General features: G+C 45.8%; 2 protein-coding genes across 3 annotated transcripts in view; one reads left to right on the top strand and one right to left on the bottom strand.

Moving 5' to 3' along the window:
- Positions 1–24478, top strand: part of RTF2 (replication termination factor 2) — a 40389-nt gene extending 15911 nt beyond the window's left edge. Inside the window, exons 6-9 of one of the 2 annotated variants that reach the window (XM_079946161.1) lie at positions 19690–19803; positions 22672–22726; positions 22834–22929; positions 23743–24478. In XM_079946161.1, the coding sequence (XP_079802287.1) occupies positions 19690–19803; positions 22672–22726; positions 22834–22929; positions 23743–23918 (441 nt within the window). In that variant the 3' untranslated portion in view covers positions 23919–24478. Of the gene's footprint in view, positions 1–19689; positions 19804–22671; positions 22727–22833; positions 22930–23739 lie in introns of both variants that reach the window. The other variant, XM_079946160.1, reaches the window with a different exon arrangement.
- LOC307198653 (beta-1,3-galactosyl-O-glycosyl-glycoprotein beta-1,6-N-acetylglucosaminyltransferase 7) lies at positions 1288–10050 on the bottom strand. Its single transcript, XM_079945736.1, has 3 exons — positions 7837–10050; positions 6801–6896; positions 1288–2989 (listed from the first exon to the last, which is right to left on the bottom strand). The coding sequence occupies exons 1-3, from the start codon at positions 8804–8806 to the stop codon at positions 2766–2768; spliced, it is 1290 nt and encodes a 429-aa protein (XP_079801862.1). The 5' UTR covers positions 8807–10050; the 3' UTR covers positions 1288–2765.
- Positions 24479–25549: the final 1071 nt, after the last annotated feature.

The raw sequence follows: 25549 nt of genomic DNA, 5'->3' as shown, positions 1-25549 counted from the left end.
CTGTGTAATTCCATCGACATTTGGCTTTTCAGTTCCCTAGAAGAGACTCCAGGGTTTGAAGTAGCTCTGGTTCTGCGTCTAAAAACACATGGTGTGCACACTTGATTTCAGTAAACAGAGTCCAAAGAGATGTAGTTGCTAGGTTTCTTTGTTTTCACTGTCAGCAAAGCACCAGCCGAAAAATTAGTTGTATTCCCCACTATGTTCTTCCCTTCTTGTAATAAGAAGAAACACATCGGAGTAATCACAGGTTGCAAAATAAATGATGTGCTTGTTATTCAAAACACGGTCCATGGTCCTGCGAATATTGACATCGCCTGGGAGGTTTTTGTATTTTCGTTTTTTAAGAAATGCAGACTCGCAGGCCCCTCCCCAGACCTGCAGAATCAGAAACCGCATTTTAGCAAGAGCCCCAGGGCACTTGTATGCACAGTAAAGCTTGAGAAGCTGATCTGGGCGCTGGAGGTGTGGGCAGCAGTGTTTGACTTGCTAGCCTCCTGGCTTCATTTATTTAGGCTTTGTGACAGGTGAGTGCGGTGTTTAAAGTCAGAAGCGAAACAAAAATTTACACTCGTATACCTTTTGTTTGTTTGTTTTGAGTACTTGTCATGGAGGGGGTGGAGTGGAAAGGGGAGAAAATAAGGAAGGGGGTCTCTTCAAAAGCGGTTGGCAAATTCTGCTGTTCGGGCCCAGCCTCCTTCACGCTTTTCCTTTCTGCTGTCTTTATGGTCTTTGTGAATATTAAGCCTCAAGAAATCATATACAGCACAGGCAGCTGTAGACTTCTACATGAAAGAAAAATACAATAGAAAAATTGAACAGTAGACTGCGTGTTAGCAAGAAGGTTCTGTTCCCCAGAAAGTTAGAGGAATCATCTCAGTATCCCTGTTATCCTCAAGGTTGCCTTTAAGTTACAGTTTGTAGCAATGTATTTCAGACGTGTTTTACACATGATTTAATTTTGTTCTTTTACTTCATGAATGAGTACAGCCAGAGGCTGAGTCAGGCTGGAGAGAGCAGCAGCTTCTTGCTGGTTCCGATGCCCACGGGGCCTGCTGCTTTACCTTGGCCTCCCTGGCCTGTCCCCTGACGCTCCACTGAAACCCAGCTTGCACTTCCCTGAATCTCATGCTGCTTCGTTCCACCGTGCCTTTAAGTTATTTTATTATTTTTATTTTATCTCACTGTTACTGAGAGGATTCACTGAGATGACTTCTTCCATTATAATGTTTGAGCCCTCTGAGGGCAGGTATGTGTTTGAATTTGGGTTCTATGAGTTGACGTTGAAATGAGATGAAGGAAGGCTTATCTTTTAAGTAATTTGAAAAGATTTAAGCTTCTCCTTTATGTTTTATTTTATTTAATTTTAAAAATGCAATGGGGTGTGCACTTACTTGCAAATGGGTTGTGATGAAACGTAAGGGACATGACTGTGGTGAACCTGAGCTTTCGGAACAGCCAGTTGGAACACGGCCGTGAGCTGTGTGTCTGCCTGTGCGCGGGGAGGCTGCTCCGAGCTGTCTGGGGCTCTCATGCCCTCCTCTGACGGTCTTAACCCGCTACTGTGTGTTCTCCCTGGGATTACGTATCTTTGGGGAAGAAATGTTTGTTTAAGCAGAGATTTTAATATGCTGTGGGTAGCTCGGGTTTGATTTGTGGGCTGTGCTTTCAGAGCCTCTTTTCCTTCTCTGTAGTTTTCGTGCTTTTCAAGGGCTATTTTCATTGAGTGGATTTCATTTCATTTCTCTGTTTGGGAAGCGTCAGTTCACTGAGGGGTTATACTTCGCCCTTGAATTATCCATTTATTTCTTTAGTGTCCTCTCCTGTGGTTCCTGCTTTTCCTTTATTTTAGTTGTTTTAAGTTGTGCTATTTAATAGTTGTATATTTCCAGCCTTGTATGACGCCGTGAGCTCTTTTTTAGAAAGAGAGTATATTAAAAGTCCTCGACAAAACAACAAAGATTCGCGGACTTTTGGCAGAGCTGAATCTGTGAGTAGAGAGAATTCAGACCATTCCTGCCTTTGACCCGTGCTGTTCTGTATGGTAATCATCAGCCACATGTGACTATTTAGATTTCAATTAATTAAAATTTTAAAAGTTAAGGTTCCCTTAATCAGCCACTGCAGCCACGTTTCAGATGCCCAGCTCTCCCCGTGATTGTGTCTGGTATCAGACTGTGCAGACGTAGGCCACTGCATCATCACAGCTGCACGGCTGCAGGGACCTAGGGCGGCCTTTGTAGGAAGTTGTGTTTCAACTCCAGAATTTTATTTTACCCAAAGGAAATAGACTCTTCCATGCTTTTCTAGGATTTCCAGAACAAAGTTACATTGTTCCCAGCCAGAGATAAGCATATTTTCTCCCATTTTCTGTGGGAGTTTGTTCTTTTTTAGAATCTCATCCACAGTAGTATATCTTTAAGACAAGATATGTTCTTATTCTAACCGGAGCCTGAATCTAAGTGTTTGGGGGACTTTGATTTTCAGCAGCTGTTAAGTGAGGCAGTCGAGCCTCCAGGCCACTTACCCAGTCACCAGTGGGACTTTGAGTTATTTTTTCTCTTGTGATTTCTTTCTCAAAGCCGTAAAAGTGGCCTATAGTCAATAGCAGAGTCTTGTTGGTAGCACGTTTCTAAACTCATTTCAGGACTAACTTGTGTCAAGGAATTATTTTCCCATTCTTTTTGGTTGAATGTTCTCTGATTTCAAGTTAGGGAAACAGAATTATACCAGTAAGAAAGCAAACATTCTCTATAACTTCCAGCTCAGTGGTTCAATTTCATATTAAAATGATTCTCCCGTTTGAAATGCCAGTGTGGTTCCACAGGGACCTCCGCCTGCCCTAGAACTTTAAGTCTGTGCCACCGCTCCAAGCATGAGACCACAAGAGGCTCGGTCGAGTCAAACTGGTTGGCAAACAAAGAAGGTGATTGAATGATCCAGGGCAAGTCTCCTGGTCCATACACACAGGCGTCCTGGACATAGTGGCCTGCAAAGGGAACACAGAAACTTAGCTGCCTTTGTTTCCTCATCAGTTTACATCCACGTGGAAAAGTGATGCACTTCTAAGGTCATCTGTAAGGCCTCTCTGCTTCATGCCAGTTCAGATTAAATGGGGTTTCCATGATCGCTTTGACAGGGGCTTTTATGTTGAATTTTGAATTCATGATGGAAGGGAAGCTTTCATTTGTTTGGTTAGTGATTTCTGCAATGTTTAATGGCTACTTTAGGTGAATACTGTAGAATTTTAGCTAGTCATGAGCACGAGGGGGAAGTAACAGCCATCATTTGCCAGATAACACCTAAATTCTGATGGCTGCTGTTTTAAGTTCCATGAACTTTTCAACTATTTTCCTCGGTTGTGGGTAGTTCATAAGAGTTGTGTTGGTTTTAATAACCAACACATTGCTTCAACCTTCTATTGCTTCAACCTTCTTTTGGTTTTGCAGAGTGAGTTTGATATAAATAGAAGTAATTAAAATTGGAATTCTAGTTTGGATCCAGTACTGATTGGACTCCTTCGAGGTGAACTCAGTAGCACGTTTTATGTGTCTGACACTGTGCTTGACTCTTTCTACTCTATTTTTTTTTTTTTTTTTGCGGTACGCGGGCCTCTCACTGTTGTGGCCTCTCCCGTTGCGGAGCACAGGCCCAGCCGCTCTGCAGCATGTGGGATCCTCCCAGACCGGGCACGAACCCGTGTCTCCTGCATCGGCAGGCAGACTCTCAACAACTGCGCCACCAGGGAAGCCCCCTCCTACTCTATTTTAATCCTCCCACCAACACTGGGAGGTGGTTTCTGTCATCACCTTCAGTTTGCAGAGGCAGGAGTGCTCAGTTTGCGTGTAAGGGAAGTTTCTGTTCATTTTGGAGACCTTGCTCTTTTCTCTGCTCAGTGCTGCCATGCTCTCTCCCCCCTGCTGATACTGTAATCCTACTTCCAGAAACTTATCTTAAGGAAATATTATTTAAAAGGGTTGGAACTGCATGCATAGAAATGTCCAGTGTTGTTTGTAAGACTGAAAAAAATCAAAACGGATCTTTTCCCTGCTAAGCGTGCATTCGTGTAGTGAAGGGCCTAGAACTGGCCCATGGTAAGCACTGTATGTGTGAAAACTGTTATCATGATCAGAATCTTTTTAACTGATAGACTCTTGGTGCAGTGTCACAGAATCTCAGTAGTATTACATTTAACCAGTTGAAAGTGTAAATATGAAGATAATATGAAAAGCTTAGGACATAGTGAAAGAGGAATCAACTGCACCTTGATCGTAACTGCATACTCTATAGCTTATGTACGTATGAACTGGAAGGGAACACAAATAAATGGAACTTTGTCAGAATTGCGTTAATGCTGTTTTGGTGATTAAAAATAAACAAATTCTTTGTTGCTGATAGCAATGGGATGGCTCTGCACTGTGTGCAGAGCTGGGCCATATGCTCCCCCAGTGGCGTGGCATCACGCAGCCGCACCTGGTTTGAGACCCAGCTCTGCTATTGCCTTTGCCACTTCCTGTGCCACGTCCTGTGACTCTGGGAGTGACCTCGCTTCTCTGAGTCTGGGGTTCCTCGTCTGTAAAGTGTGCATAATGATAGTTTCTACCTGCATATCGCTGTGAGCATCGACAGCAGGCCCAGAGCCGGGTTCCAGAAGGGTTTACCACAGACCCTGCAACAGTGCTTGGCCTAAGTCGGGACTGACTGAATGCTGGCCAGGGTTGGCCCTGTACTGCTTTGCTAGTAGAACCATTTGCACAGTGAAGCTAGTGATGGCAAGAACTTTCTGAAGTGTTTACTTGTAGGGAATAATGATTCTCGTTAAGACTCGCAGTGACTAGGTTTTCTTGCAAACATTATTAAAATACTCAGATTTTGCTACTCTAAGAATTTGGAATCACTTTATCATTGACAGCCACAACCCTTCATGACATCTTTTTTTTTTTTTTTTTTTCGGTACGCGGGCCTCTCATTGCTGTGGCCTCTCCCGTTGCGGAGCACAGGCTCCGGACGCGCAGGCTCAGCGTCCATGGCTCACGGGCCCAGCCGCTCCGCGGCATGTGGGATCTTCCCGGACCGGGGCACGAACCCGTGTCCCCTGCATCGGCAGGCGGACTCTCAACCACTGCGCCACCAGGGAAGCCCCATGACATCTTATATACCATTGGTGAATCACTTTTTCAGGAAGAATCTGAGCCTCTCCTTTTCTGAGCATTTATCCGCCAGTCCTGTCAACCCCTGTGAGCCACTTTCTGTCTGAAGAAAGGCCAGGGTTGTTTGTTAGTCTGTCGTTTAACTGTTACCTTCTTTCTATGTGACTATCCCCCTAGCTGAATCATATCTACCTTTTAAAAAATACTAGAAAATTATTCCAGTCCTTCTGACCTGGTACCTGTTCAGGAGGATGGCTGTGCACATGGCAGCGGGAATTGTTTGTCTTTGAACTGTTCTGGTATTAGATTTTCCATTTTTTGTTTGTCCACAACCTGTTTCTTTTAGATCAGTCTTTAAATCAGCTTGGAAACTGGGCGAACCTAGTTTATTTTGCATTATCTGATATACTGTATTCAGACCCGAGGACTGTACCCAGATGCCTTGTGAAAATAGGTATGTATCTCTGTAGTAGCTCCCGTGGTGGTTAGGGAGCTGCTTGTAGACAGACAGCGCAGGGCCCAGGTATCCCTGGAGAGCACGTGCTCTGCCGGAGCCGCCTTCACACACGGCTTTGCTCCAGTCTTCCCGCGTTCTCTGTCCACCACCAGCTGTGGCCCCAGAGACGTCAAGCACGCTCTGTTTTCCTTCCCCGGAGTACACCAGAGAACTTGCCATCTTTCTGCTGGACTCATCCGTATCATGCTGCGAATTGTCTGTCATCCATTGTTTCCTCCCTGAGACTGTCTGCTCACCCTGGGGGTTCAGGGGTGCAGAGCGCCGGCCCCAGAGAGGAGGCACGGATAACTTCCCGGGAGCCAAGTTCTAGCTCTTCGACTCCGGAGGTGTTTTCCCCGAACCGGTGCACCTGAGAGCTGCTCTGCAGCCAGCTCGTTCTCTTCCAGACTCTTCACAGGATAGAGATGTCCTCTCCTCCACCCCAGATCTGGCTTTTGTGTATTCCCCTGGTCACTAAAACCTCTGGCACACAAGACAAAGGGGCAAAAGAATTCACAGTCCCTCAGGGAGAATCTCCTGAGGGCAAAGCAAAGAGACCTTTTTTCAGCAAGAACTGCGTAAGAAGTATGGGGGCAGCTGGCTGACCCCACCGAGGAGCATATACCTGTGTTACTCAGGTGTCTGTTCTAGTAAAGAGACCCAGGGAGACAGAGAACTCATTTTAAATAAATGTTAGGGTTTGAATTCTAGGAGCAGGTGGGACAAGCCAGATAGCTCATGTGTTTTCATCTTAAAACTTTAAAAGTTGCAGCCCTGTTGTGTGTTCACTTTGTGAAAATTTATCGACTCAAATACTTAGAATTTGTCTACTTCTCTGTCTGGATATTATAATTCAAAGGAAAGTTTTTTAAAAATTGACACCGTGCTAGTTGGATCATCACTAATTCTTCCAGACTGCAGTAAACATGACTGTCAGTCTTCTCCCACTGTTTTCGAGGCAGCAGTTGTACAGTTTTTATAAAATTTGAAGGCGTTTTGTGGCTTGGGTTTTGTTTTTATTTTTGTTTTGGCCACACTGTGTGGCTTGCAGGATCTCAGTTCCCAGACCAGGTACTGAACCCGGGCCCCGGCAGTGAAAGCCCAGAATCCTAACCACTAGGCCACCAGAGAACCCCCTTGGGTTTTGTTTTTACCTTTGCAGCCATCATGAACAGTTCCCTCCTTGTTTTTCCATTTAATGGCTCGAACATTTCCTTCCCATCCAGTGTTTGGGGTGGAACCTGGAGCATCTGAGGGAAAAGACATGCAGGCATACAGTGAGCAGATGAAGGGGAAGCCCAGCCTCATTCAGAATGCATGTTCTCATCTGATGAAAGGCTAACGCTTCTGGGGGCGGGGTGTGTGCTGCACCTGTGGTAGTATCAGGGTGGAGCGAGGTCCCGTATTCCGTCTTTGTGCCTAGATTTCACTTTTCATCCCTTCCACCATCCCTAGTAACTCACCTAGTATTGACAGAGTGTTATGTTGGGTTTCTTTGGATCGCGTTTTCTCCGCAGCAGCTCTCTGGGGGTGATTTGAAAGGATTTTCAGTGGATGTGAGAGGTTTTAAAAAGCTCCTAACCCATTTCTGCTGGATTTCATTGTTTGCACTGTCGCCTGGACTGACTGATTCACTTAGCTGTTCAAGCTTGAAGCCACATTCGCAATAAGAACCAATCAGCTTTATAGAAAGAGCAAACAAGCCCATTTAAAGTAGTGCATCAGATTTCCCTCTACCTCTAAGAAAACCTATCTGAAGTATCATATTAGCCACAAACAAAATTACTAGTTTTAATATTTTCCATTCTTAACGAGCCCCTAGCATGATACCTGGCACTAGTAGGTATCCAGCAGTATCTAATAAGTGAAGGAAGAAAGGAAGAACTTCCCAAAGATCTGTGCTCAGAAGTTTCAAAAGGCTCTATTTGAGGAGATGCACAGTGCTGGTACTTCCTTCTGGAGAGGGAGCAAAAGCAGCCAGCCTGCTGTGGGAACACGGCGCGCGCTCGGCAAACCTCAGATCCCCGAAAGCAAAGACCCTCCTGGACTACCCCAGTGGAAGGTCTTACAGAACGCGGAGCTGTTTACCAAGGCAAAGAGCCGAAATAGAAAGAATCTTCAGGTAAGGACACACTTCTCCTGTCGTTGCCCCTGGCCTGAACAGACACTGTTTTTCTGGATTGTTCTTACCTTTCAGTCGGTTCAGAGTTACCCAGTAATGTCGCTCTGGGCCGTGGATGTCTTTAGACCACCGAAGCATGTCTTTTGCGCGGGTGTCTGTTAGTACAAACTCCACAAACTTCCTTGTTAGTACATAGTAAGCACTTCCAAAATAAATTGTTAAGTTATGGGGTGGTTCATCTTTGAATCTTTCATTTGGAGGTACATAGATATCTTCTTCAGGGGTGAATTCGGGATGGCTTTGACTCATCTTGGATTTAATGTTTGGTGGCTGGATTACTCCAGGAGTTATATTTTTATCATTCCATTTGCTTCTGATGTAGTGTATGATTTCTCTGTTAGTTTTGATTGGAAAATCCTGTCCACAAAGATTAATGACATAGTTCCATTGAAATTTGGAATGGACTAGATCTTTCATACAATTAATATCTGCCTGTAGTCTCCTAAAGCCAGTGTAAGCCATTTTCTCTCTCATTGATGAAATAAAAATATTTTCAAAACAATTAACCAGGGATTGCACAGCAGTCTTATACTTCTTGGGGGCCTTTTCATCAACATGAATACAGTAAACATTTTGAGGCACATAAATGGCTCTGAGAAGCTGCACAAACATAGCCAGCTCCTTATGAATAGTTATAATATATGCCAAAGGGAAGGTGCCCTCTTCTGCAGACAGGGGTCTGGTTATGAAATGCAACTCCTGGGATATCCTGGAACAATTTCCTGGCCTGTGTAAATGAGCAAGTATTTCAGATCCGTGAGGGTTTTTACAGAATTTTGCAATTTGGGGAGCCACCTCTTTCCCTTCAAACAAAGCTGAACACAGTTCATCTGGATAAAAGCCACATTCCACTACTGCTGGGTAGGTGGGTTCCTCCTCTGGTTCCTCAGGAGTTGGATTCCTTAAATAAAGAAAAATGAAGACGCAAATGGCTACGCACACGAGAAGACCTGGCTTTGTGGCTCGCAGCTGGCTCATGTTTTGAGCTCCAGTCGCCTTCTTATTACCATGGTTTGAAATGTTTTCCTCTAAGCTTCCTAAAAGAGCAACAGGCAGAATTTAGGGTGTTGTTAACTCTATTCCCCCCCGTCCCTGCTAACTCTATTGGTGTACACGTATTTAAGGTATATGATTTGATCAGTTTTTTTTATATGTGTATACTCATGAAACTGTCACCACAGTCATGATAACAATCATTTCTTTTACCCCTAAAAGTTTTCTTGGACCTCTTTTACTCCATCCTCCTTCCACCATTGTCTCTGGGCAATCACTCATATGCTCTTGTCACTGTAGACTAGTTGGCATATTCTACAGTTTTATATAAACAAAGTTATACGTGTGTACTTTTTTGCCTGGATTTTTTTTCACTTAGGATAATGATTTTAAGATTTCATCCACATCACTGCATTTATCACCATTTTTCCCTTTTTATTGTTGAGCAGTATTCCATGAAATGGACGAGCCACAATCTGTTTATCTGTTCATCTGTTGAAGGACACTGAAGTTGCTTCTAGTTTTAGGGTATTACAGGATGCTGTAAGCATTTGTGCACAAGTCTTTGTGTAGACCTTTGTTTTTGTGTCTCTGGGGTAAATACCTAAGAGTGAAATGGCTGGCTCGCATACAGGTATATGTTTAACTTCTTAAGAAATTACCAGGTTTTTTTCCAAAGTGGGTGTGCCATTTTACATTCCCCCCAGCAGTGTATGAGAGTTCCATTTACTGTACATCCTCACCAACACTCGGTATGGTCAATTTAAAAAACTTTACCCAGTCTAATAGGTGCATAGTGGTAATTCATTTTGGTTTAACTTTGCATTTCCCTGATGACTAATTTTCATGTGTTATTGCCCTTTTATTGGCAGATAAAAATCTCAAATATTTATTTTGGACATAGATACTGTCCTGTTCGGCGTTATTCAGAATTTATCTTACGCCATTATTCTGTATCGTGTTATGAGAATATATCTTTCCAATAAAGAAAACAACAAATCAAGAGAAATTTTGTGATCACATAATTCAACTTGTTGAAATGAGTTTATGAATTGTTTTTAGAGAAGGCTTCAGTGATTAAAAACAAGATATCTTTATCTAATAAAATTATTTGACAATAATTTAGTTTCCTCTCTTGAACTCTACAGAGATGCATGAAGAAGTATTTTAATTAATTAATTATTGTTGGCATGCAAAGACCATCCTTTGGAATTTAGGGAAGAAAATTGATCAGGTAAAATGTCTATATTGTTAGTAGTTTTTTCCCTTGTTTATGAATTTTGTCTGTAGGTTTCTGTAAAAAGTCACATCATTGCTTGTTCCTACTTCCTATTTTAAAAAATATATTTATTTGTTTTATTTTTGGCTGCGTCGGGTCTTAGGTGTGGCACGAGGGCTCCAGAGTGCATGGGCTCTGTAGTTGTGGTGCGTGGGCTCTCTGTTGTAGCCCTTGTGCTCAGTAGTTGCAGCGTGTGGGCTTAGTTGCCCCACAGCGTGTGAGATCTTAGTTCCCCGACCAGGGATCGAACTCGCGTCACCTGCATTGGAAGGCAGATTCTTAACCCCTGGACTACCAGGGAAGTCCCCCTACTTCCTGTTTTTAAAAACCCTTTTACTTTTTTTTTTTTTTTTTTTTTTTTTTTTTGGTGGTACGCGGGCCTCTCACTGTTGTGGCCTCTCCTGTTGCGGAGCACAGGCTCCGGACGCGCAGGCTCAGCGGCCATGGCTCACGGGCCTAGCCGCTCCGCGGCATGTGGGATCTTCCCGGACCGGGACACGAACCCGTGTCCCCTGCATCGGCAGGCGGACACTCAACCAGGGAAGCCCCCCATTTACTTTTGACCAGTGTTTATCTCAGATTTGACATTAGTCCCTTACCTTTCCACATCATTATTGCAAATGCCATTTGGATAAAGCATTAACAAGGCAGCATTTTGAGTTATCCTGTGTTCTTAAACTATGAGCCCATAAAAACTGTAAACGCTGATTGTGGATTTTAAAAATGTATTTATTTTCATTGTATAGTTTCTTTTTGCCCGTCATGCTTCAAAAATAAAACAACCACTGCCCAAATACGTCAGGTTACGTTTTACTCTGGTTCGGTAAATGTTGATTGCCCCCAGCATAAAACGTTACGGCATAATTTTACAGGCATTTTTATAAATTACATAATACCTTTTATAAGCACAGTCATCATTATAATTAACACATTTCATATCTGGTCTCTAAAACAGACAAAACATGTATCATAAAAACAGAAATTCAGTTGGACAGAAATACCTTCTTGAAATGAAAATAAAGCTTTTAACTGCTTCTCTGTTAAGAATTTTGGTGAAAGGTAAACCATGTACCATAGTTCGTTACATTTTCTCCTGCGTTTAGCTTTTGCATGGGAAGGGGGTTTGGGGGGTTTTTTGGTTTGTTGTCTTGGTTGTTGTTTTTAAGCTTATGGTCAAAGTGTAAAACATGCTGGTCTCATCACAGAAATGTTAGCCCCACTTAACTGACAGACTATATACCCCATGCAGAGCCCAGGGGATTGGGTATTTTCAGTGTTTTATGATAATTAAGTGAAGACACGTCCCACGTGTAGTCCATTGTCCTTCAAGGCAGTACGTTGGCTAAATGCTTTCCCTCCCTTATTTATAGAGAGACAGGCACAGGAGCTTGCTCACAGTTAATCTGCTGCCTTTCTGCCTCGTGTTCTGTTAGTGCAGTGCTCACAGTTGCCCAGTTAAATCTTCCTTTTGGCTCAGGTTCACTTTGAAATTTAGAAATCGGTGTGGCTAGAATGCCATGTTGTGGGAAGGGTCACCAGCTTTATTTTCATTGTTTCGGTACAAGCTTTTCCAGGTAGTCAGGACAGCCTTGTAATGAAGCCTTTGGAGACTCCACTGCTGCTGAATTTTACATAGTTCTTGCTGTGGCTTTAACCTGCTTCTGGTGGACAGTGTGAAAATTCCCACAGGAATCAACTCTTTAGGGCCTGGCAGTTTTTCCTTTTTAAGTCGCGATGAGCATCACTTTCAGCTTTGCAGACATTTCAGTTCTTGGTGATTTGTTGTCATGGTTTTGTTGCTATAATGTGAAATCAACTTTTGTAGTCATAATGAAACTGTAATTGTTAAACATGTGCCTTTTTATCACTAAATTAATTTCCAAGAAATGTAAGTGATATTTTCCAAGTGAGAGGAACATGCAGCCCATTAAAAAAAAGTGCAGTCTTACTGATTATTGAGCAATTTTTTTCCTCCACAAAATGTTTAAATTTTTATTTATTTTAAAGACTTTAGAAAGAGTGGCAGTTATCATTATATATCATGGAGTAGATACAAAAGTTCTTTATTCAGACCAGACCCATTATTTTACCATTCCAGTGTTCTATTTCCTCATGTACTACTGAAATCACAAATGATTTCTAGAATTATTATTTTGTGTGTGTGAGAGAACATCTTAAGGCTTTTTTCGTATAGTGTCATTCCTTAAATTATCTTTCCTGGCCCTTATATATTTTGATAATCTTTTAGCTCCTCATATCTGCAGCCTTTAGTGAGTAGCATCATTAAAATATGTATAGTGTACAGTAGAATTGAATAGCTTCCAGACAGTGAATAATGTTTTGAAGATTACACGTTCAGTTGACTGAGGACATATGACATCCAAGGGATTTTGTAGAGTATCTTTCAGTAGCAGTAATTACCAAAGTTACGGTTAAGGATGGTATTAAAATTTTTTCCTTTTCGTGGTGCTAGAAATCACAGATGATTCCCAGTTACAGTTCTCAGAATGGAATTATTTTACCTTTTATTTAGGTTTTTGTCCAAGCATAAAATATTGCCAAGGAGTTGTTTCAAAATACATTACTATCCTAATTATGAGAGCCGGCAAGCATGTTTTCCTTCTTCTTTTCTGCTTTCTTTATCTGTCTGTAGTACCCCTCTCCCACCGCCCCTACTGCAGGCCTTAACAGCCAAGAACAGAAGTCAGCAATATGGGTCTGGTACTATGTGTTGCCACTAGAACACTTAAGGGCAGTCATTTTGAATTTGTTATGACAGGATTTAATTTGTCATATAGGCTTTTCAGGGGGAGTTGGCAACATCCTGGATAAATTAATTATTTTGCTAAATCTTTTATACTTTGTGGGTTTTGTTTTTTTTTTAATTTGGTTGCACCGGGTCTTAGTTGCGGCAGGCAGGCTCCTTAGTTGTGGCTCACCGGCTCCTTAGTTGTGGCGTGTGAACTCTTAGCTGCAGCATGCATGTGGGATCTAGTTCCCTGACCAGGGGTCGAACCCCGGACCCCTGCATTGGGAGTGCAGAGTCTTAACCACTGCGCCGCCAGGGAAGTCCCTCTGGTTTTTTTTTAAAGGTAATTCCTGTTAGTAAATAGAAAATGGGCATCTTTAAAGATGAACTTGTAATATTTTGCCATATATTCTATAGACTATTACTGTTTTAGAGTATTAACATTAGCTTAACCAGATTAAACAATCTAGTCTTTATTTTCTGGACTGCAGATGGGGGTGTATGATAGTACCTGCCTCATGAGGACACTGGGCTAGGGGTGTGGAGCAGACGGCTGAGCGTTTCCCTCTCAGCCTGGCCCGGGGCAGTGCTCAGTGCTTGAGCGGGGTGGGGCTACTCGGTACCCGCCAGTCCCGGAGCAGTGAGACCCTCAGACCAAAGAAGTCACTGTAGCTGCAGCAATGAAAATTTTGTGTCTGTTATTTTTGTCGTCTCTGGGCTCAGAATGATGTCCAGAGCACCCTACAAGTTAACAGTTTTTTCTTGAACTATTTGAGCTCTATCATAGTAGTTAGACTGATTTCGAATTCAGACCGCCAGAGCTGTCCAGTAAAATCGATGCCTTAATCACACATGCTTATTCCTAAAATGTGTATACGTTTCTTCAGCCACTTTGATGTGAAGGGGAAAACTACATTTTAGGATATCTATTTAAAACAATCACAACAAAAACAACATTTTTATTAGAGGACTGTTTTTTGAGAGGAAAAGATGCCTGCTACGTCCACATTTTATAAAATTGCTGATATTCCAATCGTTCTATTTTAAAACCATGGAGGAGGCACAGAAAAACATACTTTAGTAATAAGACCTGCTCAGCCTGTGCCATTCATGATCTCTGCATAGTTAACGAAGCACTTACCGGGAGAGGCTCGCATATGGGGTAGAGGTCCTGGCCGTGTCCGCGCCCAGCCTGGCTTTTTTTTTCCTTCAGTTGCTTCCTTGCTGTGGCTCTGGCTGAAATCACATGAACAGAGTTGCTTGGCAGGTTTTGTTACCCTTTCATCCCTGGAGGATTTTATTCTTGTTGATCCTGACGCATGGGTTGGAAAATAGAACCTGCGTATTTCTTCAGGGCTGGCCCCCTGCCTTACAAAACAAACAGCAGAAAACACCCAGCCCAGGTGAAGGGCAGCGCAGGGTAATTGTTGGATTCTGAAAGCTGGATGAAATCCTGGCAGTCCTGGGTCAAATTCTTTAAATGTCTTTAAAAGTAGGAGGCTAGGTTTGGTTATCGGACACTTTTTCATTAAAGGGATAAATAAAAGTCGTTTAAAAATCTCATTTGATTCCTAAGTAGCATTCGGAGTGCTTCAGTGTGGCTCTCCAGAGGCCTGACTTCAGGGAGGCAGGTGCGCCCTGCCGTGCCCCGTCCTCCCGCGGCCGTCTGTGCATGGTTAGTAATGACTCCCTTTCGTTATTCTCCGATGGATACTTTTCCTCCTAACATCCTTCCTTTTCTGGTTTAAAAGGTCCTCCCGCTCGCTGGACCTCTCTTTAGGTTTATCCCAGATGTGTCTGTCGAGAATAGTGAAGCCAAGAGACGTGAATCACACCCTGCAGAGACTCTCACCCTCGTGGGTGTCCAGACACCTGAGCTCTTTATTTAGTCAGCCGAGTTCAGCTTTTCTTCACCTGCTGCGGTGACTCGAGATACCTGTTGCTCTTTTGCAGAACAGATGTTGCTGTTGCCCTAGAAAGATTTCTTAACTAGGCAGATAGAACCTAGTCTCTAGTCTTAAGGGGACGCAGCATTGCTGCACGTGTGACATGTGTGCCTTTTATATAGAAACAGGTCCGTGCAGCCTTTTAGTGGGGAGACCGTGTATATGTTTGCATGGAGTTGTTCACATTCTGTGAGTTGAGAGACTAATTTTATCAGACAAGAGTCAGGAAAGGAAAGGCCACCCTGTCAGCTGCTGAAGTGTTGCTCCAACTCTGCCCCAACCCCGAGGGCTTGTTTTAAATTGTCCTGTGAGTGCTGCTGAACTGGCCTGGCAGGTCCGTCCCTGGGGGAAGAGGATTGGCGCTGGATTTCACCTGGACCTCACATGCTTAACCTGGAAAAAAGCAGTGGAAGAACCTGAGAAAATGATGCGGAGAGTTGCCTGCGTGCAGCTTTGTACTCCCATAGCTCTAAGGGAGACACAGAGTAAAACCAGCCATGCTGAACGGAGTGTTGTAATAAATGGACAAAAAAACAGGCTTAATGTATCAGCTTCTTTTTTTTTTTTAATTTATTTATTTAATTTATTTATTTTTGGCTGCATTGGGTCTTCGTTGCTGCACGCAGGCTTTCTCTAGTTTCAGTGAGCGAGGCCTACTCTTCTCTAGTTTCAGTGAGCGTTGGCCTACTCTCATTGCGGTGGCTTCTCTTGTTGCGGAGCACGGGCTCTAGGCATGCGGGCTTCAGTAGTTGTGGCTCGCGGGCTCTGGAGCGCAGGCTCAGTAGTTGTGGCGCACGGGCCTAGTTGCTCCGCGGCATGTGGGATCTTCCCAGACCAGGGCTCGAGCCTGTGTCCCCTGCACTGGCATGCGGATTCTTAACCACTGCGCCGCCAGGGAAGCCCTGTATCAGCTCCTTATACTGATGTGATTCAACTAAAATTTTTGAAAGATGAAAATCCTAATAAATAAAACAGACATAGAGCGTAAACATGTAAATTACAAAAGAGGCGCTGTGAATACAGTGGGGTGTTTTATGTTTCTTAAAGCCAAAAAGGAGCTGTCTTCTTCTGCTTTTTAGGTTAGCATAAGTTTTTTTTCTCCTTCCTTTACGTGGTATGATGGGCATTCTCACATGTTGTAAGGAGTGTGAAGTTCATGACCTTCTAGAGGAGCTATTTGGCTTTAAAATTTCACTCCCTTTCATCCTGGTTTGAAATATTTCTTTAGGTCATGTTCTCATTCCTTCATTCAGCAATTATTTACTGAACATCCACTGTGTGCAGGACCCTGGGCTTAAGACTCAGCTACAGCCATGAAAGATAAAGACAAAACCTTCCCATTTGGAGCTTACAGTGTGACAGAGGGAAGCCCTGTTTTAAAAGTCAATACACACATACAGGCATACGTTCATTTATCATAAGCCATGAATACAGGAAACAGGGTTCTGTGATAGAGAACAAGCAAGTCTCAGAAGTGGAATTTGGGGGTCAAAGATGCACGTAATCAGTTGTTCATCACAATTATTATTTGTAGGAACAAAGATTGAGAAACCACTATTCCACTTGTTTGTGATATAAATATACAGACATAGTAGCATATTACTCTTGATTCTGTTTCCTTCAGCACTTTCCTACTGGCCTTTTTTTTTTCAATATTTAAAAAAAATTAACATCCAGAGGTCATGTAAATATACAACGTCTAGTCTGCTTTTCTATTTAACATATACTGAGCATATGCTGTGTTGTCGAAAACTCTTAACATAACTGTATACGCTTCCTTTTTAGGAATGTATTATGATTTATTTAGCCATTTCCCACCTTTTTTGGACATCTGAGGTACAAGTCATAAAAGGAAGCAAAACTGAAAATGAATATGTGATTTCACCTGTACGGGAACAGTACACATAGAAAAATGGGAAATCCAGGTGTTTTCTACTTTGTGTACCTATTACTTTTATAAGCAAAGAGAGGGTCAGTCCCTTTGGGCCGCTGGCCTTTGCAGCAGCCCCACTCCCTTTCTAAGGCCCCCCCGCCCTTTAGTCCACGGAGGAGAGCCCCTGTCTGGCAGCTGACATCGTGGCAGAAACCTGCTTCCTGCCCTGGTTTTACTCGCCTCCAGGGACGGGCTGCTCCACGCAGGGCCCTGGGTTCCAGCAGAAGCCTGGTGAGGTCAGGCATGACCCCAGAACAGGTGCTGGGCCCGTAGCTGGAGGTAGGGCCACGTGCTGCCGTCCCCAGGGGCTGCCCGCTCAGGTCCAGGCAGCTGAGTCCTTGAGGGGTGGGTTTGGTATTAGTGGATTTTTTGAATTTTGGAGACAAAGAGCAAAATATCTCAAGTTTTAGCGTGCAAGGTTCCCGGCTCAGTGTTGTTACTAGCAGCTGATTCAACTCTAGGACTACAACTCTGGTACAACACACCACAGCTGTAGGCAGGACAGGGCCCACCGTCACACGTAGACAACTAAACAATCGTGTGCAGGGAAGGAGGCTGCGGACCACTGGCACGATCAGTCAGACCCGGGCAGCAAGAGTGGTGGAAAGAGGCGCAGAAAGCCCGCGAGGGAGGAGGGTGAGGGCTGTGACGGGGCAGGGGAGCAGATGCGCTAAGGAGGGTTATTGACGCCAGAGCCCGAGCCCCAAGCCCCACCGGGCCTTATCTACCACCTGATTCTGTTCCTGCAGATCCTTTTTCCTTCTCTCTCCAAGGAGGACAGCCCCCAGGGGAAGGCTCTGCCCCAGTCTCCCACAGCCCGGGGCTTCCCAGGTGGCCTTCCCCTGCAGAGGGGCTGTTCCCCTCCCCTGGCCTCCTGGCATCTCTGTTCTCCAGAGGCAGCCCTGGCCAGACGCCATACCAGACGCCCCCTGTCTGTGCACAGAGCTCCTCGCTGTGGCACCAGCCTCAGGCTTTGTGGGTCTTTACCACCTTAGAAAAAGAGCCGACTTTGACCTAGAGCTGTGGGTTTTGGACACAGAACCACAATAAATAACCCAGCTAAGGCAGCGGCCAAGGAGAGTCAGCAGACGGTGACCGGCTCCTCTGTGTGTTAAGAGGTGCTGGGAAAGCTGTGGCAACTTTTAAGAAAAAGAGCAGTTGTGTGGCTTTTCTTGTACTGAGAATGTTTTCTATGAGAGAGATACTGGGCGTGGACTCGGCCTACGGCCGTCCTCACCGCCCAGGTTTGTCCAGTGATCCAGCAGGGCTGTGTAGCCCTCAGATGGTAACGGGCAGAGACCCAGGCAGAGTCTAGAGAAATCCACGTGAGGCTTCCTTATGCTTTCTCCCTTCCACGAGGGGCACAACTCCCAGCGAGGAAAATGCAGCAGCGCGTACTGTCATCCCTCCCTGTCGGTTGGGGGGCTGGGGGGATTGGCCCAGGACTCCCGCATATACTGAAATCCGCACATGCTCAAGCCCCTTATATAAAGTGGTGTAGCGTTTGCGTATAACGGACACCCATCTTCCCCGTTTACTTTAAGTCATCTTCAAGTTACTTATAATACCTAATATAATGTAAATTCTATGTAAATAGTTGTAAATACAGTGTAAATGTTACGTAAATAGTTGCTGGTCTATGTAAATAGTTGCCAGGACCTGCACTGGTACATGGCAACTATTTATATAATATTCAAGTGTTGCTTTTTGGAACTTTCTGGAAAATATTTTCTTCCCAAATATTTTCTGTCTGAAGTTGGTTGAATCCATGGGTGAGGAACTCAGGTTATGCGATGCTTCAGCCTAGGGAAGCTAGTTAGAGACACGATGCTGAGGGCTGGAACTTGTAGTTCCATCCGTGTTAGGAAAATGCAAAACTGGTGATGGTTGATTGAGTGTTCAGTGCCCAGCTCTGGGCTCCATTCCCTACGGCGTTACCCTTAATTCTTGCCTCAACCCGATCATGCTGGGAGTTCAGTTTATCCCCATTTAACAGATGCGGTAACTGAGGCCAAGGTCTAGGCAGAGGGACTCTAGAGAACTCACAGGAAGAGGGAAACAAACCCCCGAAATGGATGCTGGCCCAAACACTGTCCTCAGCAGTGCTGGCTCCCCAGGGAGCAATTGAAAATGCAGATCCCCTGTGGGCATGACAGTGGGCAGCTGCAGCCCAGGAAAGAGCCGAAATGCAGGCTGTGCCTCCGGATTGGTCCTTCCCCTCTCCTGCTGGGATTTAGCCCATTTACCCTAATTGACCAACTTCCTAAACTCTAGAACAGTGGTTCTCAAAGCCTGGTTCCCCCACAGGCAGCATCTGCATGACCTGAAAAAACATTAGAAATGCAAATTATCGGGTCCCACCCTAGAACTCCTGAATCAGAAACCGGCGTGGGTCTCAGGGATCTCCCTGGAGATGCTGATGTAAGGTCAAGGTTGCAAACCTCTGTCTGGAATGTGAGATCCCCCGGCCTCTCGCTTTTAGCCTTGGCTCAGCTGAGTGTGAGTCTCACAGGCTCTTATTAAGTCAGTCCTCATGAGATGAGCCAGCAGTAGGTGCTCAATAAGTATTGCTAATGATCCCTTAAACAGACATTTCCTAAACGTCCACCCTGTGCTTGGGTCTTTGCATGGGGCCCCTGGAGGTCGGGTCCAGTGGGGAGGCCTGTAAGCAAAGAAGCCCAACACAATTAGGAAGTGGAAGGAACCCTGCAGAAATCCAAGTTCCTAGACACCAGCCAGGGCCAGTCTGGCAGGCAGGCCTGCTATGCTACCCTGTACACAGAAACTTTCCCAAGCAGGGCTCGGGGTCAAAAACTGGCCAAGCCAAGGTGCAGGTGGGGAAACAACAGGAATTTCCCAAGAGCTTGAGGGCCCGTGGTTGGGCTAAGAGTGAGGGCCTGAGGGTAGCTGCTTTCCGCGTGGTGACGGAATCTGTCGTCTTCTCTCTTTCGTCCTCTTCAGTGTGGGGCTGCCTTCCAGGAGGACGACGTCATCGTGCTCAATGGCACCAAGGAGGACGTGGAAACGCTGAAGAGAAGGATGGAGGGGAGGAGGCTGCGATCCAAGCTGGGAAAGGTACCAGAGTCCTAGGCTCAGTTCCTCACCTTCCCGAGTCTGGGCGCAAGTCAAGTCTGCAGGTTCTGCTCCAGAGCCCGTCGCAAACCCGCCAGCTGTGCTGCTGGTGCTGGTTCGGAGTTCGCTGCGATCGAGGTGTTTTTTATGACCAGGCGGGCCTGGGCTCTAGAAGATTCCAGGCGGCCTTGCTGGGTCGAGCTCAGTGGTCTGCCCTGCGCTCGGCTGCCTCATCGGTGAAGGGGGGCGGGGGTTCACGCCACCTGCGGGGGGCGGGTGTGGGCAGGAGGGTAGAAAAGCTCAGGCCTGTGAAGTGCGTCCGGAGGGCAAGGCGGCCACCACGATTGCTGCGCGGGCACTGCGTGTAAGAGGCTTGGTGTCACACCTTGTAAAACTGAGGAGGAGTGAAAGACACCACCCCCAGCACCTCTGCAGAGCCTGTGCGGCCCAGGTTTGAACGTCCTAGAGATCTGGGGGGAGCCCGGGGCCTGTGCTTCCCACCCCCTCCTGGGAGTGCAGATGCAGATGCGCGCACGCATGCAGCCACACACACACGCATGCAGACACACACGCACACGCGTGCATGCACACACACACACACACACACACATGCAGACACACACACGCACGCACACCCCCTCCCTGCACTCCCTGGAGCGAGGAGACAAGCAGCCTTCCCCCCGTGGAAGCCGCTGCCTGGCCGTCCGGAGCCTCCCCTGGCCGCGGTCTTGAGTGGCGCCCCGGCGATGCTTGCTGATGCCCGGCGCTCTGGGTCGGGGGTGCTGGGGTGAAGGCTTTGCTTTGCGCCCCAGGTTTAGAACCACCTTCCATAAGCAGTGGAATCCGTGCTTAATGATCTGATGTGATGAGCAGGCTCAAAACAGTTGAGCAGCTAAGAAATCATTCAATGTGTCACTGATTCTGGATCCAGTAGTAAATTTTGTTGTTTCTTGAGTACTTACAGATGATAGCCATGGTCTTTTTTTCTTTCTTTAAAAAAAAAAAAAAAAAATGTTCAGGGTAAATGTGGGAGAAACTTCATGCCATCAGAACTAAGGCAAAAGAATGCCTAAAGTATTAGAAAATTAGTTTCAGTATCCTGAGGACATAAAGTTGTGAAGAGAAATAGCCTGCCTGGTTCTGTGCTGCTGGCTGCATTTACCAGTGATGTAATAATTAAAGATTTTTCAGCTTTTTCATTCTTTAAAATCATAATAGAGGAAAGTGCAAGACCGTATCACCCTGGAATAATACATAATTCATGGTCGTGAGGCTTTAAAAAGCTGAGAATATGATAGCAGTATCGTTATTGTGTGTGGGCCCAGAATTCTCAGAGCCAAACCACTGGCATTTCCTCCTTTGATAGCTTCACTTAGGTAGAAAATAGATAATGTGTGTGGATGGTTCTGTAGTATAAGGAATTGTGCCCAGCTTTTGTGATCAAATACCAGTAGAAGTGCTCCGTGAAGCGGTCTTGTACAAGGTTATTGCAATATTCATGAGAAAGAAAGAGACGCTCTGTCATTTAAAGGGGTGAGTTCGGGTTTAGAAGCGAATAGAAGTTTGAGGTATTTTTGAGGACATTTACCAACTTGTTCTTTGTTGCTACTATTGATCAAGTTCAGTTTTTAAGAAGCACAAAAGGGAAAAATTGTATTTTAATGGAAGCTCCTAGAGACATTGGTATGGTCATTAGCCTTCTTCTTACTTTAGTGAGCCGTCTCCTCTGTCCCAGGCTTCCTGCCAAGTTGTTCAAAGCCCGGTGGAACTAACACACCCCTCTCTGGAGGCAGGATACTTCCCAGAGCTTCTGGGAATGCTTCCTAGAGATGGCTACCAGGAAACCAAAATATTTCCCCAGTATACCCGCAGCTGGAGACAGGGCATAGCATTTCCTGTCTAAGGCCTCGTTGCTCGTGCTTTTCAGATAACCTCAGCTCTGAATGGAGGGCTTAGAAATAAGCAGCTTTCTGCATTTTTTTTTTTTGAAGGATGACGTGTTACCTTCACAAATGTGAATGCATGTCTTGCATGTGTGAAATGAACAGGATGTGTTTATGTTTTATGCAAGTGTTACAGATCACGTAGCATATACATATTACAGGTTCAGGGCCACTGCCTGAGCAAGGTCTTTGATGTTTTCTAGTGATGGGAGCCTTCAGAAACGTTTAGGCTGCGTATCTTTAATGCCACCTTTTGCATGCTTAGGAAAACGGCATGTTTAAAGTAAATTCTCTGAGTGAACGTAAGTCCTGTTTGTCCTTTCTGTGATTGAATCAGCTGTGTGGTTTTAGAACGGTTTGTTGCATTCCTTAAATTTTTGCTGACCAGTTTAACGATTATGAGCGACAGAATTCTGACAGAAGTGATCCAGAGCTGAGGAGAATTGGCTCAAGTGTTCCTTAGTACAGGCCTCAAGCCCTTATAGTTAAATACACAAGTGTCAGAGCAGTTGGACAACTTTGAAGAAGTCTTCCTGGAAAGGTTGAGATTCGGTACTGGCTGGACTTATGTTATCATCCAGGTAACTGCTCTTTTGTGTGCAGTCGTCACCATTAACACTGACTGTTACCACTGAAACCTGTCCTCCGCACTTAGGTTTTTTGAGGATGTGGTTTTGGAATGTAACTATACAGCTGAGCAGATCTCTGCGGATGTATGTCATGTGAGGCCAGAGTGCACAACTGGAAACACGTGGGGAGGCCGAGGTTTAGGGCAGAGGATCAGAGTCCTCTTCAGCGGGAGGCCTGCCCTGAGTGACCCGTGTTGGCCTCTCACTGGGCTCCCGGACTGGCGGGAGCCACACTGACACCGAAATCAGTGCATCTGAGCACGTGTCCGCCCCTCCCCCCACCCCCTTTCTTTTCACAGAAAACAAAGAAACCCAAGGTGGCAGAGTCTCTCTCAAAATCAGATGTCAGTGAAGGTAAGATGCTTAAAGAGGTCCTTATCTTAGCAAAAATAAGGCCATAGGCCTGTTTCCTAAATAAGTTCCTGATGTTGTTTTGTTTTGCTTACTTTGTTCTTTCACAGAAGCCCCAGGACCATCAAAAATGAAGACAGGGAAGCCCGAAGAAACCAGCCTTGATTCTCAAGAGAAGAAAACCACCTTGCCTCCCAGAAGTGCAGGTGGGTCCTATTGAGATGGCAGTGGGCCACTTAGACAGCTGGGAACCTGCGTGGGTGCGTCACGGTTTTGCTGGCGCGAATTCGAGGACTCAAGCTCGTCCTAGTGGTGTCTCTGAATAGTTCACTGAGCTCTCTTGGCGGGTAACTAAGAAACAGTTGATTCACCTTAGAGCAGGAGCCCTCTCGGGACAGAAGGGGTGCGGGCACAAATGCCAGTTTTCCTGTGGAGTCTGCACTTGGTGCCAGGCTAACAAGGGGCGCCGAGGCCTGACTCAGGCGTTCCCTAATTTAAGGCTGGGGCTCGCTGTGCACCACGTGTGCACTCGAGCCGGCCTTCCTCCACCTGCTCTTGACCGAGAGCCGTTCCATTTGGTGCATAGTCCAGAATTTAGTGCCTTTGCCTGGAAACTCACTACCTTTAGCAAAGAAAATAGTATTTCACAAAGAAGAAAAGCACAGATTGAAGAGGTAAATAAAGGAGTGTGTAATCCTGTGGTGTAATCGCCCTCCAGAGTGTTCATGGGTTCCAGTACCCCGACACACACCTCAGCCACCTGGCCTCGGGATCTGATGTACGTCATCCCCAGAGCTGGGACCAGTGCCGAGAATATATAGCAAGTCGTGATGAGTGTGATTTTAAATACAGTAGCTTCATTTGTTTTTAGGACTTGGCAATTGAGATAACGTATTTCAACATTCATCCCCAGAAAGCAGGAGGGAAATTCCTGGGATTAATGAACTTTTGAGGATGTGACATCTGGAATAATCTGTAGTCCCAGCTTTAAAGTTTTGGGCTTTTCATTTTTCCAGCAGCACAGGGGAGCTCTTCCGGAAAAGCCGGGAAGCCTCCGTGTGGAGCCATGAAGAGGTCCATCGCCGACAGCGGAGAGTCAGAAGCTTACAAGTCCCTTTTCACGACCCACAGCTCCGCCAAGCGCTCCAAGGAGGAATCGGCCCACTGGGTCACCCACACATCCTACTGCTTCTGAGGCCCAGGGCGCGGCCTCGGCGCACCCCACAGCTCGGAGCCGGCGTGGCAGGGCAAGACGGGGGCTCGGTGACCCTGCCGGCCCCACCCCGTCACCCTCTCCACTCACCTCCCCCAGTGCGCGTGGACCCGCCCACGGCCGAAAGCACGCTGGCCGCACTATTTATGCTTAAAATAATTAAAGATGCCAGATTCCTCATGGGTATGTGGTTGGCTCATTTTGACTCAGACTCTTATGGTTTTGCTCGCGGTGGTTAATTAATTAAACAAGCCAAGTGAAACCGAACTTGAGGAAGGGCGAGTTTGAAGTGCATTCCGCCTGCAGGGCTGTGGGCTGTAGGAGGGGTCGTCTTGGCGCCAGGGAGGGGACTGAGGGGGCTTCCTTGCTGATCGCCTTGATGAGAGAGGAGGTTTAGTTGGCACCCGATGATTTCGTACGAAAATAAAGTAAGTCTAAAGTCTGCTCTTGTTCTCATCTCTGTATTTTTCTCCTTTCTTCCCCGAACGTTGAGTAAGAAAATTGCAGCCATTGCACTGATAGCGATTGTAGTTCTATGACATCATGTCAATTCCACTTTCTCTCTCAGCAGAAGATTATAAAAGGGGGAAACTGTGCATAAAATTGGTGTATCTTATCCATAAAGTGTATTGAAGTGAATAATTAATAAAATTCTCCTATGAGACTAAGAATCAGGAACATCCAGGTTCAACACTGCCTTTCTGGAGACAGTTGTATCATTCAGATGGTTCTTTATACCAGATCCAGGGCCCTGGTTTCCATGAAAAAGCAGGCAAAGGAGCTGGGGGAGGAAGGTCGGAGGCGGGAGGGAGCAGCCTCAGAGGGAGGATTCTGGGGAGGGGGTGGAGAGCCGAGCGCAGCCTGCTCCGTCCCGGGTCCTGTGCCTCAGCGGGGTGGGAAGTTGGAACTGAGGACGTGTTGACATTGTGAATATAGAGGAGTTTTATCAGAATGACACATCAGTGAATTTCTGTTGTGGACTTTTCCAGAACAAACCTGAAAATTATCTATTTTCTTTCCCAGATCAGCATTTATATACCTTTACATACAGATAAGTCTGGTTATAATAGCCGTGCCTATTTCCTAATCAATTCTTGGGCCTCGCGCCCCCGTAAGCCCTGCACAGATGCTCTTGGCAGGGAGCCCCACATCCCCACCCCAAGCTGGGGGAGGATGTGCCCCAGGGCAGTCTGTGCCGCCGGATCCCACTCTCCGTCTCTCCTCCTGGTTTCAAACCATCTCACAGAACTTCATCACTCAACACAGAGGCACAGGGGAGGCACCCAATGGACCCTTGGTTATATCCAGCAGAAGGCTTTATTCCCCGGGAGTAAGTGTGAATCAGGTGACCCAGCGGAACAGGTACAAGCCCTGCGTTCCATTAGTCGGGACTTTTTGTTTCATGTCATTTTTAGAAACTGATGGTTTCAAGTGCACTGGCCGTTGAGCCCTGGCTGTACTCCTGGCAGCGGCCTCTGTTGTCCTGCAGGCTGTGTCCCTCTCGCCTCAGAGTCTTCACACCTGCCTGGACGTCAGCCACTTCCCCATCTTACCCAGCCAGCTCCTGACCATCCCACACGTTCCACCTGAATGTCTTTTTCAGGAAAGCCTTC

This window comes from Stenella coeruleoalba, assembly GCF_951394435.1.
Source record: "Stenella coeruleoalba genome assembly, chromosome: 15".
In the NCBI taxonomy this organism is placed as follows: domain Eukaryota; kingdom Metazoa; phylum Chordata; class Mammalia; order Artiodactyla; family Delphinidae; genus Stenella; species Stenella coeruleoalba.
Note: the sequence above shows the minus strand (reverse complement) of the source record. Positions and strands in the feature narration are given on the sequence as shown.

Bases quoted from the DNA above. Each gene is read 5' to 3' on its own strand.
- LOC307198653 (XM_079945736.1), bottom strand. From the start codon at position 8,806: ATGAGCCAGCTGCGAGCCACAAAGCCAGGTCTTCTCGTGTGCGTAGCC. The intron at 6,897-7,836 runs GTAAGAACAATC...CTTTTCCCTCAG, and splicing joins AACTCTGAACCGACTGAAAG to ATGCTCCAGGTTCCACCCCA. The intron at 2,990-6,800 runs GTAAAAACAAAA...TTCCCTTTGCAG, and splicing joins TGTTCATGATGGCTGCAAAG to GCCACTATGTCCAGGACGCC.